Genomic DNA, 17,869 nt, shown 5'->3' with positions numbered 1-17,869 from the left:
CCTTAACCTTCCCTTTGTTAAGCTAAAAAGAATGAGTTCCTTGAGTCTATCACTGTAATGCATGTCTTCTAATCCTTTAATCATTCTTGTGGCTCTTCTCTGAATCCTCTCCAACTTATCAACATCCTTCTTGAGTTGTGGACAAAAAAAACGGACACAATATTCCATCAGTGGTAACACCAATGCCAAACACAGAGGTAAAATAACCTCTCTACTCCTACTTGAGAATCCCGTTTATGCATGTCAAGATTTCATTAGCTTTTTCAGCCACAGCATCACACTGGGAGCTGATTATGCACCACAATCCTAAAATCTTTTTCAGAGTCCCTGCTTTCCAGTATAGAGAATTATATAAGTAGGCCTGTTTGTATTAATTCAGTTTTTCTGTCTCCCTTTTGCACCTTTTCCAATCAACATTTATTGTTGTAGGTTATTGTGACACTTCATGAATTTTCACTCACTTTTCACAGTTCAGCTCACAATTAGGGTGAATTTGTAGGTCAGGTTATCACAACAATATTCTATTGTCATAACCAACATCACCAGTGGGAAATTATACTCAACTTTAGGAACACAGCTTTTTCTGCCCATTTTTTTCTCTTCTGTTCCTGACTTGACCTCTCTGATGATCTCCTCTGTTGCTCCCTCTTCACTTCCTTCCTGACAGCAATTCTTCTTTCTCCCCGGACCAGGAGTTTCACTCTGAATTAAACATTGGAACAATTCACCAAGGGATGAAGTGATTACACATCACTTGAAGTCTTTAAATGAAGATTGAATGTCTTTCTAAGAGAGATATTGCAGTCCAGCCTCAAGTTACTGGGCTTCGAATTACTGGCAGTATTCTATGGTCCATACGTTGCAAGAAGTCAGACTAGATGATCAGAATAGTCTGATTCTAACCTTAACATCTATGAATTCCCATTCCCTTCCAAATACTAGCCACTAAAATGATTAGTAAGGAAATAAATGCTGTCACTGAAAGTGTCATAATTAGGCTTTAGCAGCAACATTTTAATGCGACTAATGAGAGGTTGGAGAGGGTTCACCCCTCTGAGTCATTGTTTCAGGCTGGCATTGTTTTAGGCATGCATTACTGCATCCGTTACACTTCAAGGATTTTGTCACAACCACTATGACTGGACATTTATTTTATTTCTAATGAAAGTTCAGGTTCTTTAGAATTTGATCATGGTAGGTGGGCCACAAATGTGTCCAGCAGGCCTGATCCAGCCTGCAGCCCAAGTATTTTTCACCTTTGCCTTACATTAAAAAAAATACCACAGCATTCTGTACTAATGGTCCAAACTGTACAGTGACCAATAGACACCGAGAGCATTAAGGGGTAGCAGCAGCAGAACTTGTAACAGGCAGGAGAACCCTTGAAGTGCCCCCTATCTAGCAACCTGGGGGGATTGTAGTTTTTTTCCTAATTGGTGACAGCTTCTCCCTCTGATGTTAGTTTTGTGCCCTGGCCTGTATCCCCTGTAGGCCAGTGTTCTGTGATGAGATGTTGGCCTGTGGTGAGGGGGGTGGGCGGGTAGCGGACTATTGCTTGGAGTAGTCCTGTTGGGTTCTGGGAAGTGCTTGTGGCCGCCCACTGCTAAAGGACCCTCCCACAGCCTATGGGAGGTCCACTGGGCCTGGGTCTCAAATAATGGGGGGGCAACAGAAAAAATAATGAGGACAGGTGTGGGAGTCAAAGGGTCAAAATTAGGGAAACTGAGGGAGTTACTTGGAGTAGTGCTACAGGGGAAATAGACTGAGGGAAGGCATGGTGGATAATACTGGTGTAAAGAAGGAAGAAGGAATGAGGTGAAGGAGCAGGGATAGGAGATATTCCAGATTCTAGCATTGCCGGGACTCTGTCTAACCCAACTCCATGTTGGGTGGAACAAAGGTGATGTGGGGATGAATATTACAGGAGCATGCAGCATCTGCCTAAAGAGGGTGCCATCAAAATCCTCCACGCCATCGGGTGAAGGCTCACAGGCAGTTGAATCAGGGGCGGCATTTCAGATTTTGGTAGGGGGGGCACCTTTAACTGTGATTCCATGGGCTATGTAGGCACCTGAAAAATCTACTGTAGTTTTCTTTGCAGATAATAACTTTCAAATTAGCTGACAGGAGCACTGTATCTAATTCGTATGTAAAGAAAGAAAATTACATAAATATTAGTCCCACTTAGTTCTAACAGTAACATGTTCTAACATCTTGTGTCAAGTCACTTAAGGGACACTAGTTAGGTTTAAAATTTTAATGTTAATGTTTAATGTTTAATTCTTTGTTACTAACTCTTGAATACATTAATTGACATAATTGTAGAAAAAATCTAGATTACTTTCTCTCATTTAGGCTACTTACTTTTTGCAGTTCACCAAGCTTGGAATAGATCATTTAACTATTGGAAACATCCTACTAGGGCAAGGCCCCATGAGTTTATACTGCACCTGTTTGGGACTCTTGGCATATTACCATACTACAAATAATAGACAAGAAACTGACTTTAAACAGGAATGAAACTGACACTTTCAGGTTTCTTTCACAGTATTGCCAACCGCATATGTTCAAAAATCATGAGTCAGGCTCACCAAAAATCAGAAGATTGGTTTAAATATCATGAGATTATGTAAAAATAATAGACTTGGTGTTCTTTTTATTTGCCTTCTGCTTTTTGAGCTTTTAGGGTGCACTAGGGTCACATATTGAAGCTTTCTCCGCGGCCACAAGGGCTAGAAACTTACTTTTTTTTTAAGAATGAAGGCTGATATCATCACATATCAATTGACTCCAGGAGCTGGGGCTTTAAAGAAAACAATAATTAGCATGATACTCATGACAAAATCATGAGAGTTGGAAACACTGCTTTCACTTCTGTTTAAAGGCTAGTTACTTTCCAGAAGGCTCTTAAACACAACACTACAGTGATTGAGTTGCAGTTCTCACAGGGGACTATTTTAAACCAAACACCAAGAAAATTCCATATTTTAAAGTTGAGGGAAAACTTTGAGTCTTCTGAGGTATATCAGGGCCACTGCGGGCAGGAAAGGAAAATAAACAGGCACAGGAGCTCTGGGCAGCTCTACCTCTTGAAAAAAAAGTTGGAGGGTCCAATCTTCCAGTCCTTAATCAGGTAAAACTCCTTTTGCCGTCAGTGCCTCTACTTAGAGATATTAACACGTGCTCAATAACTATACACTTCATACTTAAATATCAGAGTCATCTTATCCAGGGCTACACATTTTATACACATTGGCTCAGGGACTATATTTTCTGGCATATTCTGAACAGTGCTGAGCACACAGATGGTGCCTAGTGAATAACACAAATTATGACAATAATTATTGACTTTATGGACTCTATGGATGAGATTTCTGTTCTTTTCTCTGGAATTGACCCGAATACAGCTGAAACCCCTAAGAATGTGAGGCATAAACATATCTGATACTCATGTGACACTTTCTCATTTGTTCCTTTTCTCAAACTCAGAACAAAAAATGACAAAACAAAATGGTTTTCAGTTAAAATGTAAAATTTCATAGAAGCCATTGGTCTACAACCCAGCATGGGGCAGAACCTGCCACCTCTTGGGATTTAAGTGATCTCCTCTCATCTGATTCTCATTCTCACTCTTTCTTCATCCTTCCTGACCTCTGTGCTGCTTTTCATGCTATCAACCGTGACATTCTTCCCAATTGCCTGGGACCAATTGCTGGAGTCTCAGAGAACTGCCTTTTTGGTTTTGCTCTCATCTATCAGAGTCCTCTTTTTTTTGCAGTGTGCAGCAGATAGGCTGGTCCAGTGGATAGGGAGGTAGCCCTGAGACACCTGTATCCCCCCACCCCCTGCTCCCCGGGACTTCCTGTATGACCTTGGCCAGTCCCTTAGGGACAGAGTTTCAAAGCATTTTAGGCACCCAAAGATGCAGCTAGGCATCTAGTGGGGTTTACAAAGAACCTAACCTTCCAGGTGCTTTGAAAATCCCAGTAGGTGCCTAAATACCTCTGAAAATCTGGCCTTTAGTCTGTGTGTGCCTCAGTGCCCCATCTGTATAATGGGGATAACAGCACTGCTCTAGGTCAGAGAGGGGAAATAGTTTAGACATTGTGAGGCACTCAGATACTATGGTGATGGGGCCACATAAGTACCACAGACAGAGTGGGAACTTCTCTATGCCACTCCTAGCCCTTCCCTGGGTTTTGGCCCCTTCTTTTCACCCATCCCCCTCACATTTCCCTCTTTTCTGAATGTAAACTTGGCTCAGAGGCCTTGGCTGTATTTCTTCTGAGTCCTGTGCATTCTCTCTTCAACACACACACACCTGCCCTGCAAAGGAATTCCTGTTTTACAGGCTTATCTAAGGACTTTCATTTCATAAGAGCCTTAATTTAATTACCAGCCCTGTCTTATCTGAATCATGCTACCTCTGTTTGTAAACAAAATACTGACTCCCTGCCCTAGGGGCACAAACTGGGAGCAGCACCTCTACTCTGCAGATGTCATATTCCACACTCAGGCTGCTCTGTAGTTAAGAGTTTTGCCCGGGGCTAGGATGTAGAGCTCCTGTACAAAACCTTTGTGGGGCGGGAGACCCCCGCCCCTTGTCTTCCCTAAATGGCACCCCTGAGTTGAATGCTGCCCTGAAGAACTGGTGGGGGCATCTTTTGTCTTAATCTCTCTGAGCTTCCATTCCCCATCTGTAAATTGGGGCTAATAATACCACCTCACCTCACAGAGGTGTTGAGAAAATAAATATTTATGAAGTATTCAGTTACCATACTGATAAGCAACACAAATAAGCCCATGAGGAAATTAATAATTCTGTATTCAGAGCAGGGTTTGTTTTGAATAGAGTGCAGTACATAAGTTCTGGGGTCATGCATTGAACAGTGAGGAGAAAACACAATAATGAATAGCTGTTCAGTAAGCACCATTCATCCTGTGCACTGAATGAGGCAGGGGTCCTGTGGAAAAAATGGGATGTGATTATGTAACTAAAGAATGTCTTCTTTCCCAGGTAGTTCTACCCTCCCACTCTGGTCTTCCCATTCAAATCCCAGTCTTCCCTACTCATTGGGGTCCCCTTCCAGTCTCCTGCACAGCCCGTCTCAGTCTTCTACATTGGGCTCCTCTTTGGATCCTCAGTCTTCCTCCCCTTCTTACCACCATACTCAGTCTCTACCCCTACCCCAAGGATCCTTGTTTGTTTCCCCTCCCCCAACAACTCCCACATTCAATCTCCAGGCCCCTCTTCCCCCAACTCGTCCCAATCTACTCTCTCACTGCCACTGCTGTTCCCCCGGGCCCATTCCCCCCGGGTCTGGTTTTTCTCTGCCTGAGTCAGGTTGTCTTCTTCTCCACACAGCCTGGGCACCAGCAGGGGTAGTCTTGAAAACACAGGGAAGACAGACTCCCTGCTCTCAGTTTCAGAGCCATAGTAGCCCCCAGCACTAGAAGCAATTGCAGTGTAAGTCCCGCTCAGCCCCTGCGGTCCTGGGACTGAGCATTCTCCATGCTGATGGAATCCTCAGAGAATTTAGCTGCCAAACTCTGACAAGTGTCTACTGAGCACGTGTGAACTAAGAGTTTTCAGAGGCTTAGATATTCATTAATGTGGGCTGTTTTTTATAAGAACGGCAAAAAGCATGTCAATGACACAATGGTCACCCCCTGCCAGATTTCAAACCCCTGCTCCAAAGCATGAGGATGCTAAACTTTCTCAGTAAAACAGTTGTAAGAAGTTTTTTAACATGGGCAAAAAAACATATTTTCCCCTAATCTGTTTTTCAGAAATGGCTGGACCCTTTTTGCTGAAATTTTCAAAAAAAAAAAAAATTGAGCCCAAGGCAGGCATTTAGCATGGAAAAATTCAGCGCAAATGGTTTAAGTCTGGCCAAGACCCTCAAATCATGGTCTGATAATGGACCAACCTTAAGTGCAGGCAGTACTACCAGTGCCACCGGAAATATCTTCACATCTTTATTCTGGAATTACTGTTTCTCTGATGTTGATCTCAAATTTACCTCCATAGCTAGAGAGAAACTGTTTGGGTTTGTGATATAAGCCTACAAAGGTTGATGTCTGCCGCCACCCATACTGACTAAGGGTAAACTTTTGTCAGAGTTATTTTTAGTAAAAGTCATGGACAGGTCACGGGCAACCAACAAAAATTCACGAAAGCCTGTGGCCTGTCCCTGACTACTACTAAAAATAACCCGGGGGAGGAGGGGCACTGACTGCTGCGGTGGCTGACAGCTCCAGCCCCTGCCACCGCCACAGGGGCTGAAGTTAAAGAAGTCACAGAGGTTTATTAAAGTCAAGGCATCCGTGACCTTCGTGACTAAATCATATCCTTAACTATCAGATATATACTTCCTGATCTGCAGTTTACTATCCATGAACTTGACCAAGTGTAGGAATACCACAAGATAACCAGTCCAAATCCACATGCCTCGTTACTGACAACTTCCAGCATTTTCTTCATGTGAGGTTCTTACTGATTCACCATCAGATTGTGTTATAATGGGTCTGTTTCTCCTTTCACACCAATGGAAATCAGGAGTAACTGCTTTGAAGTTAATGGCATTGCATAAGGGTAAAAAGGAGTGATATTAGAAATAGGCCCCAAATGTTTAAGTTGTGTATGTCAATCTTTAACTTTGATTTTTTTTACCTTCCTTTCTTTATTTTCAGGTTACTAACATGATTGGTTGAGACCTATTCAAAAAGTTTCTCACTTTGGAACATTACCATTCAATTTTAATTTTCCCTTTCAGATATGACATATTAAAGTTATTCATTAATGTTATAAGGTCACTCAACGTAATATTTTCTGCAAATCCAACTTGTATTTAATTTGTTTTATGCTAATAGTTTAATATCTTTTTTCATTTCTACTTTACTTTAGTTTTTCAAATGACTTCAGATGCTCAACCTTTCCTATATGATATTGGAAAAAGAACTGATTATGTGGGCCTTGGACATGAAGAGCAAGTGGAGCACATCAAGGCATATGTTTGCAAACCATCTTCTGTTACGGACAAAGCTGTGATTGTGATTCACGACATATATGGATGGCAATTCCCAGACATTAGATACATAGCTGATCTAGTGGCAGCTGCGGGATACGTGTAAGCATTATTGTTTTACTGATTTCTTCCCAAAGAGATGCACTCAGGTTCACCAGATTCAAATTTCCGAATTGTGTTTTCCATACACAAGGAGAAATCATGTCATTTCAGTCTGAATTACTTATCTAAGAATAAAAGACACAGAAAAGTGGTACCTCCCTGACAGATCCCAGTGTAGAATAGGTTTTCTCAGTTCAGGCTGCAACAATTCTTGGAACATAATGGTGGCATAAGCAGAGTTCTGAGAAATGTCAAGTTGCAGTGCACTAACAAAAGGTTGCTGTATTTGAATGTCCAGCAGTGTGGGTGATTTAAAAAACTGAAACTGTTTTAAACTGAAATTTAATTAGAAATACTAACAAGAAATGTATATTCATGTTAGGTTGTGCAACTGCTCTTTAAAACAAAATGTCTTTGAGCCTAGACAACATGACAATATTTCTTTTAGCTTTCATTAGCAAAGATGTAACATGAGAGAGAGAGTATGTGCATAGCGATGAAGATTTCTTTTAAATGCACGGGCCTTTGGATTTGATTTTTAAAGATAAGGTGATATAGCATCAGTTTATTTTTCTACAGAAACACTATATTTTTTTTAGAGAGACAAGGTGGGTGAGGTAATACTTGTTACTGGACCAACTTCTGTTGATGAAAGAGACAAGCTTTCAAGCTTCCACAGAGCTCTTCTTCAGGTCTGGGAAAGGTACTCAGTCTTACTAAATCTTGCTAAGTAATTTTCTGACTACTGGGATAGCATGATGATTAGGAGCTGATACTGACACTAACCATGTGGGTGACCATTATGGGGCAAAATGGGGATGAATGAATATTTAGGTGTCCATAGATTTTCCCTGTTGCTGTTGCCTGGACCTAAAAGTTGACTAAATTTTATTTTTCATACAGAGCCATCTGCCCAGACTTTTTTCTGGGAAAAAAACCTTGGACATCCGCTGATCACTGGGCTGAGTTTCGTAACTGGTTGAAAGATCGTGATCCCACAAAAGTGGATAGGTAAGAAGTATATTTATGCTGGAAATTTCAAAGCTTCATGGGCACCTAAACATAAAGATATGGACTTAATTTAGCAATTAAAGAGAATGTATGTGCCTTTAGGTAGCTGCATGGGCTTGCTCTGATGTAGCTAGATCAAAGCTAGCTTGAGTAATAACAGCAGTGAAGCTGCTGCAATAAGGGTGGCTGCAACGGCTGGCCCTGCCTGCCCAGGACTCTGGGTACATATTCAAATAGCCCCCATCCATGTTGGCTTCACTGCTATTGTTATTCAAGCTTGCTTTGATCTACCTATCTATGGTGTTGCAATCACTCCTCCGGATTACAGAGTAGACAAAGCCTGTGAGGGAGGGAGCATAACAGGAGTTAAAGGTTGAAAAGTTAGGACATCTCTGGGCATACTGGGGGTACGTCTACGCTACCCACCGATCGGGGATCGATTTATCGTGTGTAGTGTAGACATGACAAATTGATCCCCAATCGCTCTCCCGTTGACTGCTGAACTCCAGCTCGGCGAGAGGCGGAAGCAAAGTCGACGGGGGAGCGGCAGCCGTCGATCCCGCACCGAGAGGACGTGAAGTAAGTGGTTCTAAGTTGATCTAAGATACGTCGACTTCAGCTACGCTATTCTCGTAGCTGAATTTGCGTATCTTAGATCGATTTCTCTCCCCTCCCCCCCCCCAGTGTAGACCAGGCCTAAGAGAGGAGAGCTGCTGTACCATGTTCTTCCTTGGGGCCAAATCAGTGCTTCAAGGATGCCTGGGGGGAACTGCAAAAGATGCCTACTGAAGGGGAAAGAGGGTTACTTCAAAACTGTGTGATCAGAAAGGGCTTTTTATTTTTCAAAAGTGTAAGGATGTGGAGGAAGGATTACAGAAAGGGAGGGAAAACTAGGAGTGAGGGGAATTGCATGGATTTCATTTATATGTAAAAGTGCCATGAAAGGTGCTTATTTTTTAACTTACCAGTTATCTGACCAATGCCCTGGTGGTCTCCTGCTGGCTGGGCACCCAGACATGTGCGAGTGTCTCTTGGAAAGTAGGATGTGAGTCTGGGCTCTCCCACTTTGTGGAGATGGTGGCATAATTACTATAGCCACCCAGGACCAGGGCACACCAAATCTCTAAGGTACTAGTAGCACGCCGGGTGTACCGTGACTGGGGCAAACACTGAAGGGGCTTCAGCTGCTACACCCTGGAGGTGTTAGACCTGGTGGGTCCCGATAATCACTCCGATGTTTGGCTAAAGTGAAGGGATATTTTACTAGGGCTGGCAAGAAAGGGAAGGGTTGCAGATACCCTAGGTACAGTGGCTTAAACAATTACAGCTGAAAGTGAAACAAAAGCAGTTCCTGTCTGGGCCTCTGGGGGCAGTCCAGTCTTCAGGCCTATTGCCAGGGATGCCCTTTCCAATCCAGTCTCCCTCAGAGCAAATAGGGACTTGCAGATTTCCAGGCTAGGATGTGTTAGGGGTGTGTCTCACTGGGACCCCTCTGCACTGGCTCCCTGCCCAGTCTCTGCTGCTCCTCCACAAATCTTGCACAGACCTGCTCCCAGTGGCAATGTATGGCACTTGTACCCTGTGCCTCAGTGTCATAAACATACAGCTAAGGGTAGCATAAAATCCCTCTTTACCCTGTAAAGGGTTAATTCTTCTTTTACCTGTAAAGGGTTAAGAAGCTCAGATAACCTGGGTGACACCTGACCAAAAGGACCAATAAGGGGAAAAGATACTTTCAAATCTGTGGGGGAAGGTTTTGGTCTGTGTCTCTCGGAGCCAGCCAAGAAACCAGGCAGGGAAATTACATCTCCTTAAGCATATCTGAACTAAGCATCTAGTCTTGCAGATATAGTAAGTAATAGCAGAAAAGAAATGCATTAGATTACCTTTTGTTTTAGCTTGTGAATTTTCCCTGTGCTAAGAAAGTGGTTTATCCCTGTTTTTGTAACTTTAAAGTTTTGCCTAGAGGGGAATTCCTCTGTGTTCTTGAGTCTTTTGTTATTCTGTAAAGTACTTACCATCCTGATTTTACAGAGGTGATTCTTTTACCTTTTCTTTAATTAAAATTCTTCTTTTAAGAACCTGATTGATTTTTCATTGTTCTTAAGATCCAAGGGTTTGGGTCTCTGTTCACCTGTACCAATTGGTGAGGATATTATTCTCAAGCCTCCCCAGGAAAGGGGGTGTAGTGGTTTGGGGGGATATTTGGGGAAGGTAGGGCTCCAAGTGGCCCTCCCTAAATGTTTGTTTAAATCACTTGGTGGTGGCAGCGATACTAAGGTTAGAAAGGAATTTGTGCCTTGGGGAAGTTTTTAATCTAAGCTAGTAAAAATAAGCTTAGGTGGTCTTTCATGCGTGTTCCCACATCTGTACCCCAGAGTTCAGAGTGGGGAAGGAACCCTGACACTCAGCTTTTGCTGCAGCCTGCTCCGCACACAGTTCCTGGGGCTTGCCCCCTGCATCCAGAGTCCCTGCTGCTCTTGGCACCATGTCACCACTGCTTCCTCAAAAGTGCCAAGTCTCTTGCTGGGTCAGGGTCTTTCCATACAATTTCTGCTCCTTCCTCCAGCCAGACCTGGGGAAGAGCATGTGCCCTGGGAGGGGAGTTAGTGGGAATGGTAGTTTCCTGCTTATCAAATTCAGGATAGTGGGATGGGGGAAAAGGTTGTAGTTCTGTAGCGGGCATGTCTCAGGAGGAGGAGATGCTGAGCCTTGCCTGGTTGTGCTTCCAGATGGTTTATGTGCTACAGAGTTGGGGCCAAATGGAGAGATACAATTCTGTGTTGGGATGGATGCTGTGGGGCTGGAGTTGGAGTTGCCTGGTGATGCACTGGAGTAATTTCCTCCTTATGCTCAGATCCAAAGTAGTAAGTAGTGAAGTAAAGGACTATCAGCTTGGTGTCAAGGCTCATGTATCACTCCTCTATTGGCTCCTGTCTCTTCCTTTGCAATGGCCATGTCCTTTTCAAGGGTAGCTGGAGTTGTTTCTGGAGAGGTCCTGGGTCACAGCAGGGAGCTCTTGTAGGAGGGTTGCTCCGGTCTACATATTTTACACAAGGAAAATGGTGAGGGGAGACAAATCTTTATTACTGACAGACATACAGACCTCAGCCACCTGCTTGAATGACACTGTTGGCAGGGCAAAGTGTCTGTTGTGCTCTGTTAACCTTGTAAGGGCTGTGGTTTGTGCTTCACCGTGGGATGGACTGTTGTGTTCACACCTGGGAATGCTCTGACTTTCACACGTGGAGCTGCATATCTTGCCACTTGGTGAGGGGCATTTTTGATAAACACCCCACTCTTGGCTGCAGTGAGTCTCAAGAGTAGCAGTAGGAAAAGATAATGAGAACGTGATCTTGTGAGCAATATAAACATGCTATACCCTGCCCAACATACTGACCTGGAGACAGCTAGTTCATGTGGATGGTGGATAATCCCCACCTGCTGGATGGATTGTAGCGCCATTGTCTCTTCCTGAGAGAGAGTCTGACCTCCCCTTCTCCTCAACCACAGTTCCTTTCTCTGGCTTTGGCACACACACATGCTGTCTTCTTAACCTCTCCGCAGAGTACCAGCCACTTCCCAATGTCCTCCAGACTACTCCTGTGGTGTCCCACAGCTTTCACCCCGCCTATCACCTGTATCCATAGGTACTGAGGTCTGCTTTGATCTTTCTCCAAACTCCAGGTGGAAAGGAGGCAAAGTTTTCCATGAATCAGTTCTTCAAGTAGAATGCTCCCATTCTCTGTCAGCTGTTGTCTGCCCATCTCACATGATACTTTCCTTTTCCAGTAGCTGATAATAGGATTTATTCTCTTGCACAGCTCCTAAGCAAAATGTGCAGGATTACCTTAGAGCATATTAAAGAGCATGTTTCTTGTGGCAGGGGAATATCGATGCCTGCAGAGGAAATGATCAGCTGAATGCTGATTCACTGTGTCAATGGGAGGTCTGTCCAACATACATCCCATGTATTTGATGCTTCCTTGAGATATCTTCCAATACATTCACTTTACACAGTGTGTACATATACTAGTGAATTAGTATCTTGTCATTGCATGCCAGTGCTTGATTTCTGAGGGGAGCTTTCAGGTCCTTTCTGCAGCTCTTCTCTAAGTACTTTGAGGAATTCATCTATCTACTTCTGATTAAATGTATCACTTTTAAACAGCAAATGAAATATAGGTACAGTTATCTGTAGTCCATACTGACATTTGCAACAAACCAGCTCCTGACTTCAGGGAGGCACTGTTAGTTCTTCAGTGTCTATCAGGAGAGCCTGAAACTTCAGGAAATAGACAATAAAGCCAGAGTGACACCCATCCAAGGCCGGTGCAACCACTAGGTGAACTAGGTAATCGCCTAGGGCACCAAGTGGTTGGGGGCACCAAAAAGCGGAGGCACCGGAGAGCCAGAGCGTCGGCTTGTGGGGTCGGCGAGCCCCAGCCATGGAGGAGCCAGCTCGGTGCAACGGGGTAGCAGCCCTGCAAAGGCTGCAACGCTGCTAGCAGGGAGCAGCTGTGCCCCCCACCCCTCCTGCCCATGCGCCCCCCCGGCTCCCCCCTCGCCTAGGGTTACCTATTTCAACAATCAAAAAAGAGGACAGGGGAAGAGCTGCGCCCTAACCCTGCCCCCATCCACTCCCTCCCACTTCCCACCCCCTGACTGCCCCCCTCAGAACCTCCAACCCCCCCCACTCTTTGTCCCCTGATTGCCCCCTCCTGTGACCCCTGCCCCTAACTGCCCCCCAGGACCCCACCCCCTACCTAAGGCTCCCTGTTCCTTGTCCCCTGACTGCCCACTCCTGAAACCCCCCCCACCCTAACTGTCCCCCCATGGCTGGGGCTCGCCGCCACCACAAGCGGGACGCTCTGGCTCTCCAGTGCTTCCAGAAGGCGGCTCCTCCCTGCCGAGCTGCTGCAGCAGCCCAAGCCCGGCAAAGCCCGAGAGTGGACTTGGGGCAAGGGCCACCGGGGTGGGGTGGGGAGGGGAGGGCTTGCGGGGGGGGGGGGCTGTGCACCCTCCAGGGGAGTTCAGAGGGCAGGGAGGGAGAACCTGGTCTGGGGAGCAGCCCCTGGGCACGGCTGGCCCCTGGGGTCTATAAAGTCTCGTTGGGATTTGCCCCTCAATGAACCGATGTGCAAGGGGCGCAAGATGGAAGTTTCGCCTAGGGTGCAAAATATCCTTGCACCAGCCCTGATCCATCTACTCTGATGACAGTGACTGATGGGCCACTAAGCATTTCCATAACCTCTTAGGAGTAGCTCAGTGCAGCCGGCCTATCCCCTACTCCTGCCAGCACAGCTTCCGACTACACAGATCCCAGAATCTATGTGTATAACAATGTTACTGAATTTTCAGAACAGATAGTTGCTGAACATTTACCTTTTAGAATTCTTTCCCAAAACAATGTGCAGATATATAAACTTACCTATCAGTTTAGGCACCGAGTTTTGAAAATCTAGCTTAGTATATGCAAATACATTTAAAACTTAAAAAATGAGAAATCAGACTCTTCTGAAAAATAATAAAATGAAAATATTTTCAAACTTGTTGAGACTTCTGCAATTAAAAAAAAAGAATTGACAATGGTATACATTAAAAACACTTTCCAAATTTGTTACATTAGCCTTCATATGCAGTATATGTGCCTTTTTGTGTAGTAATTATTATCAGTTTAATTTTGGAAAAATGTTTAGTTGGACAATTGTTTAACATTCTGTCAAGTGGTCTTGGCTGGAATTATTTTATGCTACATCACAAAGCATGAGGTGGGTCATAATATAGTCATGTTATTTGTTTACCTAAATAAGTGTTTCATTTTTACAGAATCAAGCTAAGCCCTTCTGCTCCCACAAGCCATCATGTAAAATTCTGTTTGCGCACATTTGCACTTGCTTGCATGTTTTGTTCTTATTAGTTCCCTTCTGGGTGAAGTAATTCTTAGTCAGTTCTCCTAGAAATGGCACAACAGCTCCCAATTCAGATAATTATTTCAGCCCATGATTAATTTACTCTACTTAAGTTCTACTGAAGCAAATGTTTAACTTTAAGCACATGCTTAATTGCTGTCCAATATAGGGATACTCTTCTGAATTAGGGCCATACTTGCAAACCCATATTTAAGAATAGCAGTACCTAATCTGGGGTTGGAATAATTTTAAATGACAGAAGGAGAAGATGGGGACAATTTTATGTACTTTTGTGTTTTCTTTTTAGATGTTTCAGGTAGTGATTCTACTATAGATTTCTTAGTTCACTTTTGTTTTTATGTCTTAGGGAAGCTGATGTTGTCTTGAAGTATCTAAAGGAGCAATGCAGTGCAAAGAAGATCGGTGTCGTTGGGTTTTCCTGGGGTGGAATGGCTGTACATCACTTGATGCTGAAAAATCATGAATTAAAGACTGGGGTGTCCCTCTATGGTAGTGAAGATTGCATGTAAACTTGAGCAGGCTCACTTGATTATAAGGAGTACATATTTTAGATGTTGCTCTATATAGATTTCTATAACTATTCAATTTACAGGTGAGCTGCAGATTTAAATATAACTATTTATTTCAGCAATATATGCTATATGTTCCCACTAATTAAAGGGACAACCAGTATTTTAGATGTTCACAGAACAAAAAATGTCATTTTTCACCGAATGTCCTCACCAGCTCCATAACGGCTTGGAAAATTGCGATCTTTTCCCCCCAAAATCTTTTGTTTTTCATCCGAATAAAATATGTGCTAATCTGTGAAATATACTAAGGCCTTGTCTACACTAACACTGTGAATTGATGTAAATTACACTAATTAAGTTATGTAAGTTACATAACGTAAGTCAATGTAACTTATATTGACTGAAAACGGTGTCTACACTACGCTATGTCGATGGGAGAGTGCTCTCTCGTCGACTTATCACATCTTCACCAGATCCACTAAATCAATACCGCTGCATCAATCACAGTGGTGCTGATTTAGCCCATAGTGAAGACTAGCCATAAGAAACTAGTATTTCCTGATTTCCACTTGACTGGCTCTACGCTCCAGCAGGGTACTCTGCTCTCTGTGTTGCCATGGCATAATGCATACCTGGATATCCCAGAGCACAAGCAAATAACTTGGGATATAAGTGGTCTGAAAGAAGAGGAGGTAAGCTGTCCGTTGTTCACGTTCATGTGTTCATGTGCTGAATGCCCAGCTGAGCTTAGTTAGTAGGGACATTTCAGGAAGTTAGACTGGACACTTGGCACAGACGATGGCAGAGAAGACTTCTGCTGCCTGTTCTGAGGGGAGGAGTACATATGCCAACTGTTAAGGAGTTTCATAATGTGGGAGCCATGTTAGTTTCCTGGTACAGCAGCAACCAAGAGTGCTTTCTTTCATCTTGGATTGGCAAGGAAGGTACAGCGTTTCCTTTCGGATATGGACCTAGCCACATTTATCCATGCCTTAGCCACTTCCAGTTTAGATTGCTGTAAAGTGCTGAATGTCAGTCTTGAGGACCACTCAAATTTCATTGACTGCAGAATGCAACTTCTCTTATCCGCTTTGTGGTGCTTCTTACATATTGGCGCTCCAGAGACTGAACTACCCCCAATTAGAAGCCATTGCCAAGAGATGCTGATTTTTAAAGCCCTATCCATCTTGGATCTTGTCTATCTTACATATCATCTTTCTCCTTATGCTCCATCCCAATTTTTGGGATGAGTAGGGGGCTGTTTACTCTAAAGTTTGCTGCCCTCACTGGTCCCAGTAACCCACCTTTGTTGACATTCAGGATAGCTTGCCAGGCCCATGCATTTGCATATGCAATCTTTCACTTGCTGGGTTGGCTTGAGGAAAGCTGAGCCTCTTGAGGTTCTCCAAGTGTTTTTTTACACTATATTTTACCCTGTGTGATTTTAAAGCTGATCTATGTGTGCATATAGCATTTGTGACAGAACATTTTTATAATGAAAAATAAATATTGCTGAAGCAAATAGAAATTTTGTATTTAAATTCACAGCTCACCTTGAAAGATGTGTCACATGATTTAAATACTCTCTCAAAATGTGTTATAGGAATAATCAGGGACTCTGATGACAGATATAATTTGCTGAACCCGACGTTTTTTATTTTTGGGGAAAAAGATCACACCATTTCGTATGACCAAGTAAGTGCCTCAAAACAGATTTCTCTTTTCCTGACATGCTTTTATCTTATAAGGCAGAATTCTGGCTACTGGGTATCTGTGTAGGCCTGCCAGGAAACCCATGGGGAGGTAGGAGAGCAGAGCAGAAGGATTTTTCTTCCTATATTTTAACTTCTCCTAGAGCTTACAGAGAAGCCACTGTATAGCTTCTCTTTCAGGGGGACTGAACAGAAACATGGTGGGGCCAAGAGTCAGCCTCTTTGTATCACAGCAAGCGAGGGCTGAACATGTACAAAGAGACTCGAGTGGGTACAAACCATACACTTTAATCACTTGGATATTTGTGCTGCCTCTTAGCTGGCACTGGGTTAAGCCACTGAATTTAGACTCTGGAGATAGAGGTTCCGTTCTCAGCCCTGCCCCAGAACTCTCTGAGTTACTGTGAGCAGGTCACCTAGTCAGTCAGGGTATACAGGGAAAATGCACTAGGTTAGAAAAGTGGTAATAAATATATTTTACTTAACTAGGGGGAGGGATAGCTCAGTGGTTTGAGCATTGGCCTGCTAAACCCAGGGTTATGAATTCAACCCTTGAGGGGGGGGCACTTCGGGGTCTGGGGCAAAATCAGTACTTGGTCCTGCTAGTGAAGGCAGGGGGCTAGACTCAATGACTTTTGAGGGTCCCTTCCAGTTCTATGAGATAAGTATATCTCCATATATTTAACATACCTGCAAACCTTAGGCCTTGGCTAGATGAGGAAATATAGTGTTTTTTTAAAAAAAGGAATGATGTAAGATTAGCTATAATTAATACCTAGCTCTTACATAGTAGATCTCAAAGGAGGTCAGTATCCTTATCTCCACATCATAGATGAGGAAACTGAGGCACAGGGAAGGAAGTGGCTTGCTCAAGGACAGGGGCAGAGCTAGGAATAGAACCCAGCTCTCCTAAGGCCCACTCCAGTATGCTATCTAGTAAGCCGCACTGGCTAATTAGTACATTTCCTAATATAATGCATTTTCCCAGTGTAGACATGAGTGACCATGCCTTGGTTCCCTCTGTAAAATGAGGATAATACCTCCCTGCCTAACAAAGATGCTGTGAGGGTAAATTCACTAATGCTTGGTAGGCACTAAAATACTATAATAACAAGGGCCACATAAGTACATAAATAGGAGTCAAGAACCTGGTCTGCACATAAATTCTCTGTCTGTGCAGTGACAGTGATGGCACATCACCACAACACTAGGGTTACCATACGTCCAGTTTTTCCTGGACATGTCCGGCTTTTCGGCAATCAAACCCCCGTCCGGGGGGAATTGCCAAAAAGCCGAACATGTCCGGGAAAATGCCGGCCGGGCACTTCCCCTCCCGCGGCTGCTCTGCTCCTCCCCTGACTCTTCGGCTCTGTTTAAGAGCCGAGCTGCCCGAGCGCTATGGGCTTTGGGCAGCCCCCATGCCTCCGGACCCTGCGCCGCTGGAGCCCGGGAGGGGAAGTGCCCAGCCGGGGGCACAGGGTCCAGAGGCATGGGGGCTGCCCGAAGCCGGTAGCGCTCAGGCAGCCCAGCTCTTAAACAGAGCCGAAGAGTCGGGGAGGAGCAGAGCCGCC

General features: G+C 44.1%; 1 protein-coding gene across 1 annotated transcript in view; it reads left to right on the top strand.

Moving 5' to 3' along the window:
• Positions 1–6,915: 6,915 nt before the first annotated feature.
• LOC117871581 (carboxymethylenebutenolidase homolog) overlaps positions 6,916–17,869 on the top strand; it is a 15,067-nt gene continuing 4,113 nt past the window's right edge. Inside the window, exons 1-4 of the mRNA XM_034759395.1 lie at positions 6,916–7,130; positions 8,034–8,141; positions 14,421–14,563; positions 16,190–16,281. Coding sequence (XP_034615286.1) covers positions 6,916–7,130; positions 8,034–8,141; positions 14,421–14,563; positions 16,190–16,281 — 558 coding nt within the window. The remainder of the gene's footprint in view (positions 7,131–8,033; positions 8,142–14,420; positions 14,564–16,189; positions 16,282–17,869) is intronic.

The sequence above is a fragment of the Trachemys scripta genome, chromosome 2 (genome assembly GCF_013100865.1).
Source record: "Trachemys scripta elegans isolate TJP31775 chromosome 2, CAS_Tse_1.0, whole genome shotgun sequence".
NCBI lineage: Eukaryota > Metazoa > Chordata > Testudines > Emydidae > Trachemys > Trachemys scripta.
This window is presented reverse-complemented; position numbering and strand designations above follow the sequence as displayed.